Raw genomic sequence first — 22,393 nt, forward strand, 5'->3', positions numbered from 1 at the left:
AAAATCATGAATCGATATCACATTCAGATGCAAATGCATATCAACATACGGTAAATTGTGACGGGTTTGAACAATGTTTGCGTTTTTGTCATAGCAAAAATTCAATGAGCATTGATGAAAAAAATGGCCAAAAGAGACAAATATCATTGCCCACTTCATAAACAAAGGAAACATTATGAAAATTACATAATTTCATGCATCTTTTAAAGAGTACTTGAATTTAGAACTTCTAATGGGTTTTTATAGCATATTCCTACTCAGAAAGCAAAACTAAAACTCTATCGTCCGTAGCACCAGAACAAATACTCAGTGACCAGAAGGATTTAAGGCTTGAACCAAGCAAAGCCAATAAATCCAAACAACTAATGAACTCCCTGACCAGTTAAGGACTTACTCGTGTTGCTTGTTATGCACATTACTGGACCATCCACCAGCATTAGGCTGCCCTCCTCCTCCATAGCTGTTTTGTGGAGGTGGCCCGCCGGAGTTTGAAGGTCCACCGTAGTTGTTTGTTGGCGGTGGACCTCCCCAATAGTTGTTTGGCTGTGGCCCTCCATAGTTGTGTGGTGGTGCTGCCCCGGAGTGCGGTGGTGGTGGTGGTGCATAGTTGCGTGGTGGTTGTCCAGCATAGTTGTTCAGTGGTGGCGGAGGCGGTCCGCCAAAGTTGTTTGGTGGCGGTGGTGGTGGTCCTCCCGCATAGTTGTGTGGTGGTGGCGGCGGTCCGCTGAAGTTGTTTGGTGGCGGCGGTGGTCCACTGAAGTTGTTTGGTGGCGGCGGTGGTCCGCTGAAGTTGTTTGGTGGCGGCGGTGGTCCGCTGAAGTTGTTTGGTGGCGGCGGTGGTGGTCCTCCTGCATAGTTGCCTTGGGGCATTCCTCCACGGTTCTGAGGCGGCATACCGGCGTTAAAATTGTTGGGAGGCATATTGCTTGGAGCTGGCGGACTCATGTTTGGTCCAGTAGGTTGATTTGGTGAAGCATTTGGAAATTCTCTACTTTGCATGTTTTCCCTCCTCCTCTCGAAGTTTCTTGACCTGTCAAAATTACGAGGTCTATCGTTGCGCTTATTCCTCTCATTCGCTCGAGCATTGTTTCTAATCCATTCCTCGTGGTACTTCGGGTCATATGGAACAGCTTGTCCGTTGATAAAAGGCTCCCCTGCCAAAGGAAAAACGATGCAGAAAATCAGATAATAGTTCTGTACAACTCCATACTAAACAGCAAAATAGTGTTAGCCACAAGACGTGAACCAGCACAACACCATTTATCAAATTCTCCAAAGCGAAACACTACAACAAAAAGACACTGGCTTTACAATTGACCCTAGATTGATTGCAAGAAATACAAGCTTTTCGATTATGTTTGTCGGTGTAAGAACAAGAAACTTAAAGATAAGAGCTTTCGTTGAAATACTCCATTTATGCAGTTCGCCAGGAGTGCATTACATTCTGACACATTACTATAGCTTTTTAGACATCTTAAGAATGAAACCTGAAGAAGCCAGGACCCTACACCATCATACAAGAGCTTCAACTATTCAAGCATCTGTTACTCTGCCTCCAGACCAGGAATACTCAACTAGAACTATCGACTTCTACTTACAAAACTTAGACACTACAAGAAGTAGAATGTTCATTAGCATACTTAAAAAGAAAAGGAATTACCTCCATAATCTTTATTCTTAACATCCAAGTATGAATCAGGAAGGACCCAACGAACCTTAGGCAGCTCTGAGGAGGAAAAGGCACAACCTCATAAAATCAATACAAAAGAAAGAAATAGCCAACACAACGAAATAAAATAAAACAGGACATAAAGGTATGCCACCTTTGATCTTGTAAGAAAGTTCTTCAGAAACAAGGCACCCAAATGCAAAGTAGCATCTGGTTGAAACAGAGTATATCTTCATCCTAGCTTCTTCCTCACTGCAACAACAAGATGCCAAATAGGAAAATGCAGTAAAAATCAAATACCCGAATGATTTCAAATACCATTTATCAAATAGACACCGACATACGGCAAAATTATCCTTTAGTGAAAGAAGCCGATAGAACAAAGTAGTACCTGTGGTGAGCCACAATTCCATTCAGAATTCTCAAATTCCATCTTCCATAAAAATTTCAGAGCATATTTATAAACAGTCGATACTGATAATGATTTTTGTAAGAATTGACAGTGACCATTATTAGAGACTAACAGTTATACTTACGAAATATATTTTAACATATTTTGTCGAGTGATAACCATCTCAAACATTGGAAAAACTAAGACAAATCCCATGAGGAAATTCTTCTCTACATACTTTGATTCAGCGCCAGAAAAATTAAAGCATTCACCATTCTCTTCTAGATATCTTACTATAATCACTAAAATACCAAAAGAGACACGATTTAATACGATCATTAGGGCAGGCCAATGTTAGGGGAAAATAAAAGAAGCTAAAACGATAGACGAGAACAAAACTTCACCTTCCGATAACCATGGCAAGCGTTTTGATATAGCTGTCGATAATCTCATCCCTGGTGGGATCCCCCTCTGGCTTCTCCATGACAACGAGCCAGTGCTCAAAATCACAACCATCGAGCAATATAGTCTCCTTGGGAGGGCGATTAGACCAGTTAGGATTCGGGTCGTTGAGAGAGGAAGAAGTCGCACGGGTAGCAAACTCCCTCACGCTCGACGCCGGAGAGACGCTGCGGAAATCAGCGCCGACTATAGCAGTGAGGGGACGGAGATAGCGCAGAAGGGAGGAAGAGGAGCAAGAAGAGGCGGAGATGGCGGCTCGGTTGGCAGTGAGAAAGGAACGAGAGAACATAGACGTCAAAATTAGGGTTTTAGGGAACGAGCGAGAGAAGAGCTGAGTCGCCATGGGAGAGGGCTGAAACAAAGACAGGGTTTTGCCGATGGCTTATCACTCTTTAAAAAGGACGCTTATTACAATTATTTAAATTATTTATATATATTAACAAAATTAGTTAAATAAATATATTTTCATTAATAACACTTTTATATTTTGTTTTTAGAATAAATTTGTAAAACTTTTCTCCTTTTTTCCATTTTTTATTAAGATTTCAGAAATATTTTCTTAAATATAGTTTTAAACTAACAATGTAATAAATTAAAAATAATTTCCTAATACCCTAAACCCTAAGTGATGTCCACATTGGTTGGAAAAAAAAACAAAACATAATTTAGAAGGGTGTGAAAACCTTTCTCTAGCAGACCTGTTTTAAAGTGGGAAAATTCAAAGAGGACAATATTTGCTGACCCCTACCAAACCCGTTGTAGATCTGGACTGTTACAAGTGATATTAAAGCTAGACACCAGACAATGTGCCAGTAAGGACGCTGGGACCCGAAGGGGGATGGATTTGGTAGCGATCCCACATCGATTGGATGAAGGAAAGAGTGTAGAGCCAGACACCGAATGATGTGCCAGCTTTCTCGCTATTTCCCGAAGGGGCATAGACACGAGGTTGTGTGCCAGTAAGGACGTTGGGCCCCGAAGGGGGTGGATTTGGTGGCGGTCCCACATTAATTGGATGAAGGAAAGCGTTGTTTCCCGAATAGGCGTAGACACGAGACGGTGTGCCAGTAAGGACGTTGGGCCCCGAAGGGGGGTGAATTTGGTGGCAGTCCACATTAATTGGATGAAGGAAAGAGTGCAGAGCCAGACCCTAGATGATGTGTCAGCCTTCTCACTATTTCCCGAAAGGTTGTAGACACGAGGCGGTGTGCTCAGGACGCAAGATGTGCTGGGGGCCCCAAAGGGGTGAATTGTGATGTCCCACGTCCGTAAAGCGTCCGCGCGGGCCCCAAAGAGGGGATACTAAAAATAAAATAATTAAAAAACTACATTAAATAGGTATGTGTATATATATAAGATTAGTCTTTTTAAAGATCACTTAGTTTTACTTCCACGTGACCATTGACCCAGGTCGCAACAATGGTGGAGAAGAAATTGTTACATTTTTTTTCATAAATTCCAAAAATCAAATTTGAGCTCAGAATTTGTTCTTCCTCGACCAATACACTGCAGAAGATTCCTTCCTCAGATTCTTCGGTATTTAATGGCCACGGCGTTGCTGCCCTCAACTCACCCTTTTCCCCTTCGTTTTTCTCCCACTCCCTCTCCCAAACTCCGCCAATTTTCCTCTCTTCCTCTCCCTCCAAAACCCTTATTTGCCAAATCGAACCCTAACCGATCCCTCAAGACGGTGGTTCGAGCCGAGAGCTTGCAGAGCCTTGTATCGGGTGCTGTGAACATCGTCCAATCGAATCCCCCCACGTGGCAGTCGGCCTTACTCACTAACCTGCTGATTTTCGTCGTGGGTTCGCCGATTCTGGCCTCGGGGTTGTCTGTTTCGGGCATTGCTTCTGCTTTCTTGCTTGGTACTCTCACATGGCGTGCCTTTGGGCCTTCTGGTTTCCTTCTTGTTGCTACCTACTTCGTCATTGTTCGTCTATGATCCTTTTTCCTGAAATTCCATTTGAGTTTTGTGTTTGCTTCGTTGATTGGTTGATTGATTGGTGGGGTTTCGTTGTTCTCTAGCATTTTTATGGCTTGAATTGGCTGTTTTATTGATTGATTGTTGTTCTTCATTGTTCTTCTTTGTTGTTGTGATTGAATAATTCTAGTATGCTTGCACCCATCTGTTTAGATGATCAATTAAAGACAAATGGTGTTAAATCATAGGGGGTTTGGATTGTTTCTGCTTCAGATTATTGTTATGGAATACTTAGATTGTTTTACAGACGTGAATTGATTCTCCAAGTACTGTATGCACAGCTCTGAGGTTCATTGTCAAGTTGAAGACTTACTGATTGTTATTTCTCTTAAAATGTTCACCTTCTTCAAAGGGCTTCTCTCAAACCATGATTTATCCTTGACTGAGATTGAGATTGAGATGATGTGAGATCCCACATCGGTTGGGGAGGAGAATGAAACATTCTTTATAAGGGTGTGGAAACCTCTCCCTAGCAGATGCGTTTAACAACCTTGAGGGGAAGCCTGAAAGGGAAAGCCCGAAGAGGACAATATCTACTAGCGGTAGACTTGAGCTGTTACAAATGGTATTAGAGCTAGACAAGAGGCGATGTGTCAGCAAGGAAGCTGAGCTCCAAATGAAGGTGGATTGGGGAGCCCACATCGATTGGAGAAGGGAACGTGTGCAAGCGAGGACGCTGGGCCCCGAAGGGGAGTGGATTGTTAGATCCCATATCGGTTGGGGAGGAGAATGAAGTACTCTTTATAAGGGTGTGGAAACCTCTCCCTAGCAGACGCATTTTAAAAACTTTGAGGGGAAGCCTGAAAGAGAAAGTCCAAAGAGGACAATATCTGTTAGTAGTGGACTTGAGTTGTTACAAACGGTATCAGAGCCAGACATCGAGCGATGCGCCAGTGAGGAGGCTGAGCCCCAAAGGGGGTGGACATGAGGCGGTGTGCCAGTAAGGACACTAGGACCTGAAGGGGCTGGATTGGGGGGTCCCACATCAATTGGAGAAGGAAATGAGTGCCAATGAAGACGTTGGGTCCCGGAGAGGGGTGGATTGTGAGATCCCACATCGGTTGGAGATGAGAACGAAACATTCTTTATAAGGGTGTGGAAACCTCTCCCTAGGAGACGCGTTTTAAAAACCTTGAGGAGAAGCCCGAAGAAGATAATATCTACTAGCGGTGGGCTTGGGCCATTACAGATAAACTATCAAAATTTTCCTAATCTTGTTTTCTTCTGTGCTTGAGAAAGTATTTATTCCAGTACAAAGCTACAGAACTGCCTCTTTCAGCAACGCTAATAACCCTCCTGCTGAAATTCTGTTTCCCAGGGAACAGCTGCAACAAAGGTCAAGATGGCTCAAAAGGAAGCACAAGGGGTAGCTGAAAAGAGACAAGGAAGAAGAGGACTTGGTAGTGTTATAGGATCCAGTGCTGCTGGTTGTGTGTGTGCTTTGCTTATGATAAACAACATTGGAGGAGAAGCATTCCGACAACTTTGGCGACTTGGTTTTGTTGCCAGTTTCTGTACTAAATTGAGTGATACTGTCTCAAGCGAAATAGGGAAGGCATATGGTCGGATAACGTAAGTAATCCATTCCTGCTCGAACTGGATCAAGCACACATTTTATATTCTAATCATCATTTTTCTCAGAGTTCGTAGTTTTCAGGAGAATTTTCAAATAATTTTGATACGAATCAGGTGTCTTAATCATTCATGTTATTGTTTTAGTATGAAGATTTTGGATATTATAATGAAAGATGCATATTATGCTTCTTAAGCCAATAGAGTTATTCAAGTAGTCTTGATCAAGCTATCTTATCAAATCACGAAGTTTCTTTACTCTTGATCTTGATCATCAAGGTAATACGTTCCAAAACTTTCACTTGGGTTGATTCCTTATCGTTTTTGGAGTTCTTAGATAATTTAGATCAAGAGATCTCGTTATTTAACAAAGTTTTTAGAAACTCAAGTATAGTTTATGTTTTTCAATTCCTTGGATGAACACGATGATTCATTTCAAATCAGGTACCTGGTGACAACATTTAGGATAGTTCCTCGGGGAACAGAAGGGGCTGTCAGTCTGGAGGGAACCTTTGCTGGACTCTTAGCAGCAAGTGTTCTTGCATTTGTTGGCTGTCTTTTGGGCGATGTAATTATTTCAATCCTTCCCTACTCGTTTCATATGCTCATTCTTTAACAAGGTTTTTAGATCAAATCTTTGTCGACGTTGATGCAGGCAACTGCATCTGGAGCAATTGTATGCGTCATAGCTTCACAGATTGCTAATCTTGGTGAAAGCATCATTGGTGCTGTTCTTCAAGAGAAGGAGGGATTTCAGTGGGTAAGCAAGTGAAGTTTGTGATCTCTGATTGCCTTAGTTTGATTATGAGTTGAACTGTTCTTCTGTTATTGCCTGCTCTCATGTAATGTTGGCTTGGTCGGGTCATCACGAACAATGGGTTTGCTCATTGGTATGAGGTCTTTTAGGCAAAGTCACAAGAGTTTATGCTCAAAGTGGACAATATCATACCATTGGAAAAATTTGTGGTTTCTAACATGGTATCAGAGTCATACCCTTAACTTAGTCATGACAATAGAATCCTCAAGTGTCGAACAAAAAAGTTGTGAGTCTCGAAGGTGTAGCCAAAGGTGACTAAAGTGTAGAAAAAAGTGTACTTTGTTCGAGGGCTCTAGAGAAGAAGTCGAAGTCGAGCCTTGAAGAGGAGGCTATTCAAGGGCTCCATAGGCCTTAGGGGAGGCGATATGGTGTACTTTATTCGAGAGGAGGATTGTTGAGAATCGTTGAGAGAGGAGTCTCGAAAGATCATTAGTTTATAAGTAAGGAATACTATCTTCATTGGTACGAGGCCTTTTGGAAAAACCAAAAGCAAAACCACGAGTGTTTATGCTTAAATTGGACAATATTATACCATTATGGAGGTGCGAGTTTACTAACAGAAACTCCTTCCCCTCCCTTCTCGGTCAACTGATATGTTTCCGGTTTCCATTATGTTCTGGTCATACTTCTTCGATCTGATTCTTTCATATTCTATTTGCAGCTCAACAATGATGTAGTTAATGTCATCAACATATCCATAGGCAGCATTTTAGCTATCTCGATGCAGCAACTCATACTTGGTCACTGACACATTCATACTCGGATGGAGCTCTCTCACCTTCTCAAGTGATCAGGTGGTGTTCTCCCTTGATAGAAAGCTGCAACGGATGGACGAGACGACCAAAGCCTCCCCTCGGAATCGTTACGACGATTCAATGCTTTGACCTCTAATATCACTTTGTAGGAAATGGAATATGTGCACCATATTCAATTTTATATTAAATAAATTTTAAACTTTTAATTGCGTTGTTATTGATTTATTCAGTGTTTTTTAAAACTCACCGACCCTTTAAATACAAATTCTTGGATTTGTTGATTTTTTAAAAAAATTATTAAATATTATTTTATCATAATTTTATTTGATAATTATCAAGTGAATCATTAATTTTCTTTTTAAATTTTAAAAATTAAGTTTACCAATATTATTTCTATCATAATTTTATTTGTTTATGCCATATTCATCCCAATATTCGGAGATCCTTTCCTTGAATTCTTGGGGTCTTAGTGTAACGGGCTTGTGAGTTCTACCAATTGTTTGTTTGCAATGGCCTGAACAAATCCAACAAAGAATCCCTTGTTTGATAGGGTTTGAGGTTCGAAATCCAAGGTTCAATCTCAATGCATTAGATGAGGTGGCTATTAATTAGCTCTAACTCTAAAGACCGAAGAAAAGCTTAAGAGAAGGACCACAAGGAGGCACGGAAGGTAATAGGGGATTGACCTCTACCATCAAGCAATAAGGACCACAAGGAGGCACCGAAGGTGATAGGGGATGGACCTCTACCTTCAAGCAATGTTAATGTTTAAGTTTATATATTTTCTTCCCTTAGCTCAACGAAATAAAAGGGTCGAACTTCCGAACTCTAATTTTTTGGTTGGTGATATGGCGTTTTAGGGCTGGTTTACAGCTTTCTTTTCCAAGAGAAAAAAAAGTGGTGAGAATAAAAAAAGAATAAACCATAACTGCATGGAAACAAACAGATACCAGAGTTTTAATAAAGCCAAAACAACCTAACCAATACCCATGAATATTGAGCAAGTCTAGCCAATGTTGAATTCCACTTAATATCATTACTGTAAAAGGCAAACTAAGCAGACTATGAAGATAAATGCATTGTTTTCAGCGCCCATGACCATTAAGTTTCTGCCTAAAACTTGCGCCTAGTGTTTATCAAGTTCTTTACTGTCATACCTTTCATATGAGTATGCCATTTTCTCCACAAGAAGTTGTCCTGGCCAGCTCTCCTGATGGCCCCATTGTTGCCTATGATGCCTCCACAGGCACCCCTCTAGCCAGTTTCAACGATAGCCATTCGCCTCGCCGTGGTATCACCCGAGCTGGGCGGAGTTCCATCGCCGTCTCCCACATCTGCCCGATCACTGCTTCGGGTTCAATCCACATTTATAATTGGTGGAATTCATCTGCCTTCCAGAGTATCACTGTACCTGAACCTGTTGCTCCTCTCACAGCCACTCCTGATGGTTTTTATCTGTTTGCTGGTGGCCTTTCAGGATGCATTCATACGCTCTCTCTTCCATCTGGGGATGTTCTCAACTCTTTACCCGCACACAGGAAATCAGTTTCTTGCCTTGAACTTAGCGCTGATGGGTCACTTCTCATATCAGGTGGGGATGATGGCACGATTGTTGTCATCCCAATCTTTCAACTTGTTCAAGCCAAACCACAGGAAAATGCAACCAAACACATTCTACATCAGTTTTCAGCACATAATGATTCAGTGACTTCCATTTACTCTGTCATGGGGATGTCCAGTTCCCAAATAGTCTCAAGCTCAATGGATGGCAGATGCAAGTTCTGGAGCTTGCTCTCAGGAACAGTCTTGCACACCGTGGTGTTCCCTTGTGCCATTTTCAGTGTGGTCTTAGATCCATCAGAAACAGAGTTTTTCGCTGCAGGATCTGATGGGTTGGTGTACAAGGGCTCATTGAGACATAACATCAAACACCTTATAAGCACAGATTCTGAACTAACTCCACCAGCATCCGACAACTTGGCGTACAGGTGCTCATTGAGGCATAAAAACAAACACCTTATGGGCACAAGCTCTGAACTAATTTCATGGTCGCCAAAGCACGACGCTGCAGTTGTATCTATAGTCATAATCAACGAAGGAAATAACTTAATATCTGCAGCAGAAGATGGGAACATCTGGGTCTGGCAAGTGAACAAGGGGCAGGTGATAATGACCCTCGAAAATGAGATGGGAAGCATAAGCGATTTGGTGATTGCCACAGAAAAAAGGCATGAAAAAGAACGAAATGTCAGAAGGGGCAGCCATGGAAGAGCAATGAAAAGTGAGAGCTCTAGATTACCCAGTCCCATGTTGGGGTTATTGATAAATCAAACAGCTGAGATGCAAGGCGCGGTGGCGGCGGGCGGAAGCGACGTGAGAAGAGCCATTGAGTTGCTGGAATCTGCCATCGCTATGTATGAGAAGATGTTGGAGCTAATCTTGAAGGAAGCCAAAGCAGGCTACAATCAAAAGGAAATACAAAGATGACAAATTCCCAAATTCTTGTTCTCAAATTTTAGGGTTCTATCCATCAATAATTTCATAAGATGAATAAAATATATTCACAGGTATGGGCAATTCAGTTCTTTCCTCTCCAATTAATGCAGGATTTTGTAGTGGATGGGTACGGACCATCCTCGTCCCATCCTTCTTTGTTTTCTGCTCCAACTGATGCAAGATCTCATAGGGGACGGGTAAGGGTCATTCTCGTCCAATCCTTCTTTATTCCTCACTCCAACCGATGCATGATCTCATAGGGGACAGGTACGGGCCATTCATGTCTCATCCTTCTTTGTTCTCTTCTCCAACGAATGTGGGATCTCACAGAGGACGGGTACGGGTACGGGTGATCCTCATCTCATCCTTCTTTGTTCCCCGATGCATGATCTCATAGGGGACGGGTACGGGCCATTCTCGTCCCATCTCAGTCTTGTCCTTGCCACCTAATTTAATTTCTATCCCCAATTTTATTTATTTTTCGGTAGGGATTGATTTTTTAAAATTTAATGTATAATTTTAATTTTTCAGTATAATATCTATTAATGGAATATAAAATATTATAATAATTCTAATAATATTTCATAATTAAAAATATAATATATAATTTCTAAAATATCAAATTTAAATAATATACCGAAGTCTTTCAACTCTTAAAAAAATAAATATATAAAAGTTTAGTTTTGAGCTGGAGACAGAATGTAAAGAGCATACATAACAAAGACGCTTAGTGTCTGCTTCGAGTCGATACTCTTATTTTCTCTTGAACCATAATAGTATTTTTTGATCAAATCATTGAATTATTTATTTCTCTTGAAATTTCTCTTCAATGTTTATTTTTACACCGGCCGTTTTTATGATTTTCGGGGGCCTACAGCCATTAGCATATGCTTTGTTAACCCCCCTGTAAGAACCATATTCTGACATTTATAAAGAGAATATCCAACCACCGATTCCATTGAGTGAATAATGGACCCAGATCATAAAAACAACAAAAACTTTTAAATAAGCACGAGTAATCAAATGAAATAAAAGCAGTTCGATAAGGCCCTATACCCAAAGCTAACATCATAAGTTAGAACTCAACAAAATAAATAAACAAACAAACAGAACGAACACTTAGACATATCCGTTGATGATGATTAGTAGTCCCACGTCCGTTAACTAAAGAGAAGATCATGAGTATATAAGTAAAAAACATCATCTCTAGTATCACAAAGCGTTTTAGAAAAACTAAAAGTAAAACCATTAGCTTATGCTCTTTTCTAACCAAACCAATTATCGCCACCATGCAAAAATGATCAATATACACCAAATTTGCTGAAAAGGCCCACATAAAGGAATAAGAATCATACTATGATCTTGGGGGATATATCAAAGTCTTCATCTCCTTGTTAGGATCGCACAACAATGCACACACTCGATCTAGATACAGTAAGAGAGAATACAGAAAGTATATTTTAGAGAATACAGAGAATCACATTTTCAAAGCTCGGGATATATATATGGTTCAACTTACTATATATATAGTTTTACCAGATATAACCATCTACTTTATATAACTATCTATCATATATAGTTTTACTAGCTTATCTACTACATATAGCTTTACTAGCTTTTTACTATAGCTATATTTGCTTTATATGTCATCTAACCTATATAGTTTTATTATGTATAACCGTTGACTAAACTATAAAAAGCAGTCAGCTCCATAACCTAACACTCCTAGCTTGAAACAAAGTCATCCGGGAAGAAATAATATGCTCTCAGTTGAAGCAGTGGAAGTAGTTGAAGTAGTAGAGAAAGATTTCAATTACACATTCAGGAAGAGGAGTTTAGAACAAATTCACAAAGAAAGAAGAGGTACTGAACTAAAAATGGCTAAGACATGACATTGATTCTTCATAATCTTTTTGTAAAACTACAATAATCAATCAAGTAGGTCAAGGTGATTTGAAACGATCATTTCCACAAGATGTTTGAAATAAATCTGAAAAAAAATACCTACAAGGTCAACTAATGGCGCAGGTTTTATTTCTACATCAATGTAACAAATCCTAAACTATAGTGGTTACGTTACAAGGTATACGTTTCAAGCGATAATCTTTGATCGTGTCCACTTATTATAATTCGACTGTAAATGAAAGCTATAAACACACAGCAAACCTAGCGAGGTTCAGAACACTTGCATTGAAGTCCCTATGATCGAGCTTGGACGTCTAGAACTGCCTCCTTCGTTTCAAGAATCTACCATTAAATGAGCAATGTTGAACCTTTTCGGAAGAACAGGAAATGTCAGGAACAAAAACAGCACCATCCATAGAATTATGGTAACTTCTTGGCCAGTATAAGCCAGATGCTGTGGGAGGGGAGGGAATCTGAGGCACAGTCCAGGAAGCCTCTGGAACCTGACCCGAGCATTCATCGTTGTCGTCTAGCTCAATGTCAGCAGCCCTTAAAACTGGAGATGAATCAGAATCCCCGAGCTTGCCGCTATCAGCCTGCTATATGTCACCAATAAAGAAAAGCAGAAAGTTATTGCATCAGGATTAGCAGTACTTGGCCACAACCCATAACAATGTACAAACGTCCTACAAAAGTTACATCTTATAGGTCATCAATTAATTACTTGGGTAGAATATCCCTAAACAAAAGATATGATTACTTAGGTAGAATATCCCTATACAAAAGATATGATTACTGAGATCTCATATCAGTTGGAAAGGAAAATGAAACATTTCTTTTTTTAAGGGTGTGGAAACTTCTCCCTAATAGAGGCATTTCAAAACCGTGAGGTGACAGCAATACGTAACGGGCTAAAGCGGACAATATCTACTAGTGGTGAGTTTGGACAACAAATGATATCGGAGCCAGTGTGCCAACGAGAACGCTGGGGTGAATTATGAGATCCCATGTCGGTTGGAGAGGAGAACAAAACATTTCTTACCAGAGGGTGAAAACTTCTCCCTAGTAGATGCGTTTTAAAACCATGAGGCTGACATACGTAACGGGCTAAAGTAGACAATATCTACTAGTGGTGGACTTGAACGGTTATAATTACACCGTTAAGGAGAAAGTATCCAGGCTACACTATACGTTTACTTATAAAAGAGGTTTGCTACGTGAGAGGCATCCTAGCAATAGAAAGATCTTTAAATCCCAGAAGCAACAAGCATTATCAACTTCTATGAACGGTCATTATTCTGTAATCATAAACAATTAATGGGGTTGTCATTATTTTGAATTTATTGCATTAGAAAACCATGACCATACCTTGGATGATCCGTTATCCAAAAACCCATAGTTCTGATTGAATCCAGTCAGATTAATAAGGTCATCCATTTGCCATTGTGAAAAGCCACCAGAAACAGTATCTCCGGTATGGAACGTTCCATTTGCCATGAAGTCCTCAGATCCACCTTGTACAGACAGGCATCTGCTGAGTTCACCAGGAGAAGGCAACGAGAATTCCCTTTCAGACAGAGGTCTAACTTTTGTCTCAGTAGGTTTCACTTGAGAATGTGACTTAGGCATGGAAGAACAAGGAACAGGATCAGTTGGCTCAAGCGCCACTTTCACCCCAGTAAGCAGAAAGCGCTGATGACCAGTTACATAAGTATTTGCTGTGTGTATAGCAACATCACACTTTCTGCAAAGTAATGCTCGATCCTCTAAACAAAAGATATAGCCACTAGCTTCCTGCAAGAAATCACAGATGATTAAGAAAGGGTAACAGTCTCAACTGATAAAGGGTATTGAAAAAAAAGAAAAGAAAGGAAACTCGCCATCGGCTGACATTCTCCCAACAACGCATAACAATATACTACGAAAGCATGCACAAGATAGATAAGATGGGTTATGCCTGTTTCTTAAAATCCCCATTGATTGGAGAGGGGAACAAAACATTCTTTATAAGGGTATGGAAACCTCTTGCTAACAAATGCGTTTTAAAAACCTTGAGGGGAAGCCCGAAAGGAAAAACCCAAAGAGGACAATATCTGCTAGTGGTGGGAGAGGGGAACGAAATATTTCTTATAAGAGTGTGAAACCTCTCGCTAGCAGACGCCGTTTTAAAAATCTTGAGGGGAAGACAGAAAGGGAACACAAAGAGGACAATATCTGCTAGTGGTGAGCTTAGGCTGTTACAAATGGTATCAAAGCCAGACATTAGGTGATGTGCCAGTGAGGACGTTTGGCCCCTAAGGGGGTGGATTGTGAGATCCCACATCGATTGGAGAGGGGAACGAAGCATTTCTTATAAGGGTGTGGAAACCTCTCCTTACACGCATTTTGAAAACCTTGAGGGAAATCTGAAAGAGAAAGTCCAAAGAAGACAATTTCTGCTAGTGGTAGACTTGGGCTGCTACACACTAATAATCATCACTTACTAAAGCCGGCATGCTACACATGACAGCATCACCAATTGCACATACCATCAATCCATATCTTGGTTTTTTCTGCAGGCTAATTCACTTATCATAATCTCTTCCCCATATACTCACTGATCTAAATATCAGGCACTCTTTCCTGTTTTACTAGATTAGAAAACATTTATCGCCTGTACAACTATTCAAAATCTATCTGCCAGCATTTCAAACTTCTAAAACTGCCCACAGCTACATCTCGAGATGGAACCTACTTTTCTTTCCTTTGTCAGTAGATCTGGAAACAGAAATCTAGAAGAAATTTTAAAGAAAAACATGGTGAAGCTCGTGAGATTTGGCAACAGATTCAAGTATTCCTTGATCTTTTATCTTGGGTGGATATGAAATCATTCTATTTCAGCCTATGGAACTCATTTCATGGTAACACAATAAAAAAATTATCATAGAAGCTTTAATCTCCACTAAGTATGAACACAAAAGGTTGATTCCACATCACATCTCCCTGGTGCTTGCTTGTAACAGAGAGTAGCTAATTACAGCACATACCTGGCAGATGTCGCATTTGGGCATCTGAGACGAAGAATCAGAGAGAGGAACTCTCTGGTGCTTGCTTGCAAGCTTGTTGGCCGCATGAATCTTCTCATCGCAAGCCCAGCACAGCGCCGCCTCATCAGCACAACACAGAACGGTGGCCTCAGCCATCTCGCAGACGTTGCACTGAATCTTCATACTCTTTCACCGAAGAAAATCTCACTTTCTCTCGAATCCTCTAAAACCTATTCATCATCACTGAATCCCCGTCGAAAAAGCCCAGAAAACAAGAAAAAAAAGAAGAACAACTTCCCCTCCTACCTAGTTTGAGGAGAATCACAGCCCCTTCAAGCTCTGAAAAATCCCTCGGAATTTGAAAGAAAATTTGTCGGAAGAACAATGGAGAAGGAATAAGGTTCCTTGGGGATCAAGTGGATCAAGTTGAGAGAGGTTTAAGAAGGGGATTTGATTTGTGATTCGAAGTGTGAACTCAGTACTGATATTTTGATATCAATTCCTTCCTCCATTTTTGTCCACGTTTCACCTCTGATCTCCTGTCGTACTCCTTCACCCCCACTACGACATGTCGTCTCCTCCTTCATCATATAATCTTCTCCAAATATTCTTACAATTAATTAGTTCATTAATTAATTTCATACTCATTTAATTCATGTTCATTTTCTTATCTTTCTTTTTTTTAATAATTTATTATATATATATTTAACCGATAATTAGATTTCAAATTTCATACCGGAGGGTCTGGACGTTCTTCTACTTCAATTTTTTTAAGTTTTTTTAAAATCTTTATATTTTCGGGATTGGTCTCGTTCGAACGTGGTATCGGTTCATCCATATATCTCTTATTTACTCAAACGTTACATAATGTTTCCTGAATTGAGTGAACCTAGTGACTCGTTCACTTAAGAGCAACTTAACTCGTTAAGACATTTACTCGGCTGTACTCGTTCCTCATCAGAATCATTTTTCATTACTGATGAAGAACTCAAGAGCGAGTGAAAGTGTGAATGGTAGGGCCTCAAGGTAGTTGTCCCGTCTCTTTTCCACCCTTTTCGTGTGATTTATAGTCCCACGCAATTTCAAAGGGCAACGTTGGTCGTGAAGTTATTTCATCGAGTGTGCGATCGTGACGGGACTTGAAGAAGAATTCTCAACTAACTTCATGCCCCGATTGGTTTCCACATATGGAGGGCCGAACTCCTTATGCGCTAACGTAAAAGTCCAACCGAGCAATGTCACGTGGAGGTAATGGTCTAACACTCTCTAATTGGCTAATACATGAAACTCCATACCTCAAAGTGGGATTTTTTTTTTAAAATTTTTTTTTATTTGCGCAAGAGTAACAGAAAATAGCAACACCGAAGAACATTTCCCGCCAAATTCGATCTTCTATTCATCGACCGGAGATTTTTGATTTCTCTTTTCTTCAGTATTTTCAAGCGTTTATGCTCTATGATTGTTCAGATTCGCATTTCTAATTGAACACGGGAGAAGGCTGAAGATCGGGACCGTATTTGTTTCCGAGGATTTCGAGGTATAATCTCTTCTACTTTGAATCTCACTGCAATTTTATTTCAAGTAGTTATTGTGTGATCAGAGAGCATTTTCCAAGTTCCGACTTGATTTCGAGTGAAATGATATTTCTTGTTTCTAAGTTCCATTTTCTTTTCGGCTGCATTTGATTCACTTTCATCCAGATCTGCAGGTTAGTTGTTGTTTGTTAGCTTATTAGCTCGAAATCTGGAAATTATTGTTGTTCCAGTTTCCCTCGTGATATTCGGGATTTCTACCATTTCCCCAATATATTTGGGAAAATAAGTGGAGATAGAAAGCAAAGCTTGGAACTATCGATTAAACCTGATAGCTTCCCCGTTGATTTTTTGTTTGATTGATTAAACATTTTTAGTTTACTCGTATCTTGTCCCCACTACATTAGCACCATTTATTACTTGAACTACAGAACACGAGGTAGAATCACAGGCTTTATTTTGTCTTCTAATTGAAGCTATGAAGGATTTTTGTGAATTTAGTGGGCCTTGCATTTCCGGCAATTGCAAATGGTTTGTCCGCTCTCTTCATGTTAATAAAGAAAACTGTTTTTTTTTCAATTCGCTAGTTCTGACTCCGATCTATCTTTTTGTGTGGACTGGAATTTTCGATTTATATAATGTACGCCGAGAATAATGGAATTATGTTGGGAACAAGTACAGCTGTTGCATTCAAGTTCTTTGGCTGCCATCTCATTTTTCATCGCAAATAGCTCGGCTTATCCTCCTGCCCATGAGCATCCTAAAACAATAATATCCTAGTTAAATTATGCCTACTTGTTTGTTCAACAAATTGTTAGGAGGGAACTCTACCTTGGCTAATTTAAGGGATGATCATGGATTTATAAAAAATACATCTCCATTAGTACGAAACCTTTTGAGGAAATTAAAAGAAAAGCCACGATAGCTTATGCTGACAATATCATACTATTGTGGAGGTCTACGGTTCCTAACATGTATCAGAGTCATGCCCTTAACTTAGCCATGACAATAAAATCCTCAAATGCCGAACAAATAACTTGTGAGCCTCGAAGGTGTAGTAAAAAAATGACTTAGGTGTCGAAGAAAGAGTGTATTTTGTTCAAGGGCTCCAAAGAAGGAGTCGAGTCTCGATTAAGGGGAGGCTATTCAAGGACTCCATAGGTCTCATGGGAGGATCTATGTTATACTTCGTTCGAAGAGAGGATTGTTGAAGATTGTTGGGAGAGAGTCCCACATTGGTTAATTTAAGGAAGGATCATAGGGTTATAAGTAAGGAATACATCTCTATTGGTACGAGACAACCTTTTGGGGAAACCAAAAGAAAAACTTTGAGAGCTTATGCTTAAAGTATACAACATCATTCCATTGTGGAGGTCCAGGTTCCTAACATTGTTTTCGTCAAAATCAGTTCAGGATGTTACTGGTTCTATTACTTCCATTCACGAGGAATTTCTGTCCTTTTATACATGGCTGTAGAACCTGTAAAGAACTGCTGTTCGCAGAATTTTTTGGACTAAATGAGAAAATTTGTTGCAGTTCGGTATGAGAAAATTGAAGTATCATTATATCTATCACTTCGATGTTAGTGATTCGTGTTAAGATAAAACCACTAGATTTCTTATAGCAAGTAGAACTTTGTCTTTGTGGATAGGGTGGAAGCATTTAGTGGTAGCCATCCACTGATATCCTCTTACTATGAAAAGTGCTTCTGGTATTCACATTTATAAACATCATGCATAATTTGCAGTCTTCAAAATTATTGATGGTGGTCTGATTTTTATTTGATTTCTGACTCACAGTGAACAATGAAAGCTTGGATCGCTGATGTTTTTTTCTTTCAATTTTTGATCGACTGAGGAGAGGGAACTGAATAACTAAAACAACTGTCACTGCAATATTTCAAGTACTTCGGCATCTTTTACATGGTTAAAATTTTCATTACAGGGTCTACGATTTCCTTAGCCATGGAATTAGAGGTTACTTCTGAAGGTTCATTATGAAATGCAATGCTTGCTGGAGGGAACTTGAAGGGCGAGCTATCTCCACAACTTGTGGTCACCTGTTGTGTATCCTAAGATCGTAAAAAATTTCATTTTCTATTGTTTAATTTTGTGAAATATGTGACCTATTATTAGTAGTACATGTAAGAGGTCTTGTTGGATAAATTGTTCCTTAACGGTGTAAAGGCATAGAAGATGCAAGCAAGATCCTTACCAATGATGGAGCATGCCCCATTCGTGATCAAGTTCTTTCTAAAAGGTAAAGGCTTTGTTATTATGACGCTTTCAAGTCTCAGCAATGCTGAAGTTTCGTACTCTTTAAACAAGGTTTGCATTAGTTCCCAGTGCACAATTGAAGAAAAAATGGATAACGAGTATGTAAGAAATGTCTTAGAGGACCCATCAGCAGATCAATCCTTCATATCAACTTCTTAGAAAATTGTATTATCGCCATTTAGACAACTATTTTTCCACGGGTTTACTGATTCATTGATCACATGGTTTAATTTTCTCTTACGTACGGTTTCTGTTTGGCAGCCTCATGAAACCTGTGGATATCAATCCAAACGATGAATGGGTCAATGTAAGTGTTTCCTTAAAAGGATTGTATTTAGCTTGGTCAAGTCGTTTAGACTCTTCTAGCGTTTCTCAACCTTTTCCTTGTGTATTACTTTAATGCTGGCACTCACTGCACAAAATATTGCAGGTGGTTGGCCGGTATATCTCCTCAGATATGTATCCTTAAGAATGAATAATGATCATTAATGATCCAAAATTATAATAATTAATGATAAATTAATCTCGAAGTTCTATAAAATACTTCCTTTCCATTTATTCCAGCGACTAAGGAGGTAATTGTGAGATCTCACCTTCGTTGGAGAGGAAATGAAGTATTTCTTATAGGGTGTGAAACCTCTCCCTAACAGACGTATTTTAAAACCGTGAAGTTGACGACAATACGTAACAGGTCAAAATGGATAGTATCTCTAAAGAGATTTGTTTTTGGTAACAATATGAATGTTGCTAATTTTCCTTGATTGGTCCAAGTGATGAAAAGTGCATATAGAAGTGTAATGTTCTATATTGGACAAAAGGAACTGGAGATGCAGTACAAGATGAACAGAATCGTGGCTCAATGCCGACAGAAATGTGAGGTTATACAAGAAAAGTTCACCGAGAAACTGGAGCAGGTGCATGCTGCATACCAAAAAATGGCCAAAAGATGCCAGATGATGGAGCGAGAAATGGAGAATTTATCCAAAGACAAACAAGAGCTACAGGAGAAGTTTGCTGATAACTCCAGGTCATCTCCTTTCATTTTTGCCTCCCACTTGTTAACTTCTGTTTTTAAGATCCTGATCCAGAAAATTCAATTGCATGTTAGGCAGAAGAGAAAACTAGATGAAATGTATGATCAATTGAAACATGAACATGAATCATTAAAACGTTCGGCGATCCAGCCCGTGAGCAATTTTATACAAGAAACGAGCCTGATTTGTTCTTAAACCCTGTTAATATGATGGATAACAGAGAAACCACGAGGAAAGGTAAGCTTTTTCCCTTTCTAATTTTAAATAAGGAAACCTTTCCACAATGGATATTGTTGAGTTGAATTGAGAAGAGATCAGATGGTTAGGATTCACGACCCTCCACGGTGGTAATGATGGCTTTGCTTTTGGCTTCCCCAAAAGACCTCATATCAATGGAGATATATTCTTTACTTATAAACTCATGAACAACCCCTTAATTGGTCATTGTGGGACTCTCTCTCAACAATTCTCTCATCGAACAAAATACATTATAGAGCCTCTTCTGAGGTCTATAAAGTCCTCAGACAGCCTCCCCTTAATCGAGGCTCGACTCTTTCTTGGGAGCCTTCAAACAAAGAGTTCTTTGTTAGACACTTCAGTCACTTTTGACTACACTTTCGAGGGTCTCAACTTCTTTGTTCGACATTTGAGGATTCTATTAACATGGCTAAGTTAAGGGCATGCTTCTGATATCATGTTAGGAATCACGACCCTCCACAATGGTATGATATTGTCCACTTTGAGCATGAGCTCTCGTGGCTTTGCTTTTGGCTTCTCAAAAGGCCTCATATCAATGGAGATATATTCCTTATTTATAAACTCATGATCAACCCCTTAATTAGTCAATGTGGGACTCTCTCTCAACAATCCTCTCTTCGAACAAAATACACTATAGAGCCTCTTCTGAGGCCTATGGAGTCCTCGAACAGCCTCCCCTTAATCGAAGTTCGACTCTTTCTCGGGAGCCTTCAAACAAAATACACTCTTTATTTGACACTTGAGTCACTTTTGACTACACTTTCGAGGGTCTCAACTTCTTTGTTCGACATTTGAGAATTCTATTAACATGACTAAGTTAAGGCATGCTTTTGATACCATGTTAGGAATCATGACCCTCCACAATGGTATGATATTGTTCACTTTGAACATGAGCTCTTGTGACTTTGCTTTTGGCTTCCCAAAAATTCCTCATACCAATGGAAATATATTCTTTACTTATAAACCTATAATCAACCCCTTAATTAACTAAGGTGGATTTCCTCCCGACCATCCTCGACACAAATAAATCCAAATCATGCTTCTCCGTTTTGAGTATTTTTCCAAAACAAGTTGACTTATTTCTTGCAGACTGGCTGGTTTCCGCTCCTGAAACTCTAGGGCCAAGAGAAGAAATATGGCCGGCAAGACAAAACAGTGGGAACTCTAGTCACTTCGACATCTCCGTTGGATCACCGGCACAACAAGCTGCTCCAATGGCAATGGAAGCTGGGATCAGAAGAGCTGGAGCTCACTCTCTGCGTCTGGAAGTGGAGCTGGCAACCCCTCCATTTCTCTACGCAACTTCATTTTGTCCCCAATCAAACGACCACAGCTCTCTCGTCGCCCTCAAATGTTCACGTAAGTAATATCAATCGCTTGCTCACATGAAAATGAAATTTAAGCTCAAAACTTCGTTAAAAATATTCTCATTGTAGATTGTGAGATGGAAGCTAGTGAGGTGACATTTGGTGGCCAAAAGGGCAGATCAATTCGCTGGCTTTAAGGTTCTTTCTTCTTTCTTTTGGTAGTTTTGAAGCCATTTTTTTAGGATAACACTGAAGAAATAGGATGCAATTTCTTTGTTTTTGTTTATTTTTCCTTCTTGCGGTTCATGAACATCTAATATTGATTAACTTCCACCACTTATATACCCTAAAATATATAAACCACCCTATAAATGTAGTTGTAATATTGGTTGAGGATTATTGAGAGTAAGTTTATAGATGAAGAATACTATAGGTGGACGGCTAAAGTAAAGCCATGAAAGCAGACAATATCATACCATTGTGGAGAGTCTGATTCTTAACCATGACTTCACAAAATAGCAGTACAATGCCAGAGCAGAATTTCTAACGGGTTGCTCATACGGGCCCATTCAACCATTTGGAAGAACAATTCTTTAGAGAAATAAATATTTCTTTCCTAATAATTTGGATTCAGAACTTTTCCTACATCGTGTTACTTGAAAACCTGTTGAAAACAATGAGATTTCACATCAGTTGGAGAGTAAAACGAATCATTTTTTATAAGGGTATGGGAAAGACACATTTTAAAAATCTTGAGGAAAAGTTCGAAAAAGGCAATATCTACTAGTGGTGGGCTTGAACGGTTAAAAATGGTATTAGAGCTAGACAGCAGACGATGTGCCAACAAGGAGGTTGGGCCTCAAAAGGGTGGATACAAGGCAGTGTGTTAGTAGTAAAGATGTTGGGCCCAAA

The 22,393-nt window shown here is 39.7% G+C and overlaps 5 protein-coding genes across 10 annotated transcripts; 3 read left to right on the top strand and 2 right to left on the bottom strand.

Annotated features, from left to right (window-relative positions):
- Positions 1 to 124: 124 nt before the first annotated feature.
- Positions 125 to 2,915, bottom strand: LOC111482761 (multiple organellar RNA editing factor 8, chloroplastic/mitochondrial). 2 transcript variants are annotated; one of them, XM_023128696.1, is made up of 5 exons: positions 2,465 to 2,915; positions 1,824 to 1,921; positions 1,661 to 1,726; positions 842 to 1,154; positions 125 to 751 (listed from the first exon to the last, which is right to left on the bottom strand). In XM_023128696.1, exons 1-5 carry the CDS (start codon positions 2,863 to 2,865, stop codon positions 391 to 393), a joined length of 1,239 nt encoding a protein of 412 aa, XP_022984464.1. In that variant the 5' UTR covers positions 2,866 to 2,915; the 3' UTR covers positions 125 to 390. The 2 variants fall into 2 exon arrangements, with proteins under 2 accessions (XP_022984464.1, XP_022984463.1); XM_023128695.1 differs by having other exon boundaries at positions 125 to 1,154.
- Positions 2,916 to 3,901: 986 nt separating this feature from the next.
- Positions 3,902 to 7,796, top strand: LOC111482766 (protein VTE6, chloroplastic-like). The gene is made up of 5 exons (XM_023128707.1): positions 3,902 to 4,452; positions 5,822 to 6,075; positions 6,520 to 6,643; positions 6,731 to 6,835; positions 7,554 to 7,796. Exons 1-5 carry the CDS (start codon positions 4,066 to 4,068, stop codon positions 7,638 to 7,640), a joined length of 957 nt encoding a protein of 318 aa, XP_022984475.1. The 5' UTR covers positions 3,902 to 4,065; the 3' UTR covers positions 7,641 to 7,796.
- Positions 7,797 to 8,817: 1,021 nt separating this feature from the next.
- On the top strand, positions 8,818 to 10,134 carry LOC111483208 (protein ROOT INITIATION DEFECTIVE 3-like). Its single transcript, XM_023129356.1, has one exon. It carries the CDS (start codon positions 8,818 to 8,820, stop codon positions 10,132 to 10,134), a length of 1,317 nt encoding a protein of 438 aa, XP_022985124.1.
- A 1,876-nt stretch (positions 10,135 to 12,010) lies between these two features.
- Positions 12,011 to 15,598, bottom strand: LOC111482767 (B-box zinc finger protein 22-like). 3 transcript variants are annotated; one of them, XM_023128709.1, is made up of 4 exons: positions 15,381 to 15,598; positions 15,075 to 15,304; positions 13,417 to 13,842; positions 12,011 to 12,647 (listed from the first exon to the last, which is right to left on the bottom strand). In XM_023128709.1, exons 2-4 carry the CDS (start codon positions 15,255 to 15,257, stop codon positions 12,363 to 12,365), a joined length of 894 nt encoding a protein of 297 aa, XP_022984477.1. In that variant the 5' UTR covers positions 15,258 to 15,304; positions 15,381 to 15,598; the 3' UTR covers positions 12,011 to 12,362. The 3 variants fall into 3 exon arrangements, with proteins under 3 accessions (XP_022984477.1, XP_022984476.1, XP_022984478.1); XM_023128708.1 differs by having other exon boundaries at positions 15,075 to 15,597; XM_023128710.1 differs by having other exon boundaries at positions 12,011 to 12,644; positions 15,075 to 15,592.
- Positions 15,599 to 16,446: 848 nt separating this feature from the next.
- Positions 16,447 to 21,822, top strand: LOC111482768 (E3 ubiquitin-protein ligase CCNB1IP1 homolog). Of its 3 annotated transcripts, XM_023128713.1 has the most exons (7): positions 16,447 to 16,611; positions 18,551 to 18,672; positions 18,793 to 18,865; positions 19,144 to 19,189; positions 19,313 to 19,341; positions 19,654 to 19,909; positions 21,264 to 21,317. In XM_023128713.1, the coding sequence occupies exons 4-7, from the start codon at positions 19,176 to 19,178 to the stop codon at positions 21,283 to 21,285; spliced, it is 321 nt and encodes a 106-aa protein (XP_022984481.1). In that variant the 5' UTR covers positions 16,447 to 16,611; positions 18,551 to 18,672; positions 18,793 to 18,865; positions 19,144 to 19,175; the 3' UTR covers positions 21,286 to 21,317. The 3 variants fall into 3 exon arrangements, with proteins under 3 accessions (XP_022984481.1, XP_022984480.1, XP_022984479.1); XM_023128711.1 differs by lacking the exons at positions 16,447 to 16,611; positions 19,313 to 19,341; positions 19,654 to 19,909 and adding an exon at positions 21,611 to 21,822 and having other exon boundaries at positions 18,536 to 18,672; positions 21,264 to 21,533; XM_023128712.1 differs by lacking the exons at positions 18,551 to 18,672; positions 18,793 to 18,865; positions 19,313 to 19,341; positions 19,654 to 19,909 and adding an exon at positions 21,611 to 21,822 and having other exon boundaries at positions 21,264 to 21,533.
- Positions 21,823 to 22,393: the final 571 nt, after the last annotated feature.

The sequence above is a fragment of the Cucurbita maxima genome, unplaced genomic scaffold, assembly GCF_002738345.1.
Source record: "Cucurbita maxima cultivar Rimu unplaced genomic scaffold, Cmax_1.0 Cma_Scf00008, whole genome shotgun sequence".
Lineage (NCBI taxonomy): Eukaryota > Viridiplantae > Streptophyta > Magnoliopsida > Cucurbitales > Cucurbitaceae > Cucurbita > Cucurbita maxima.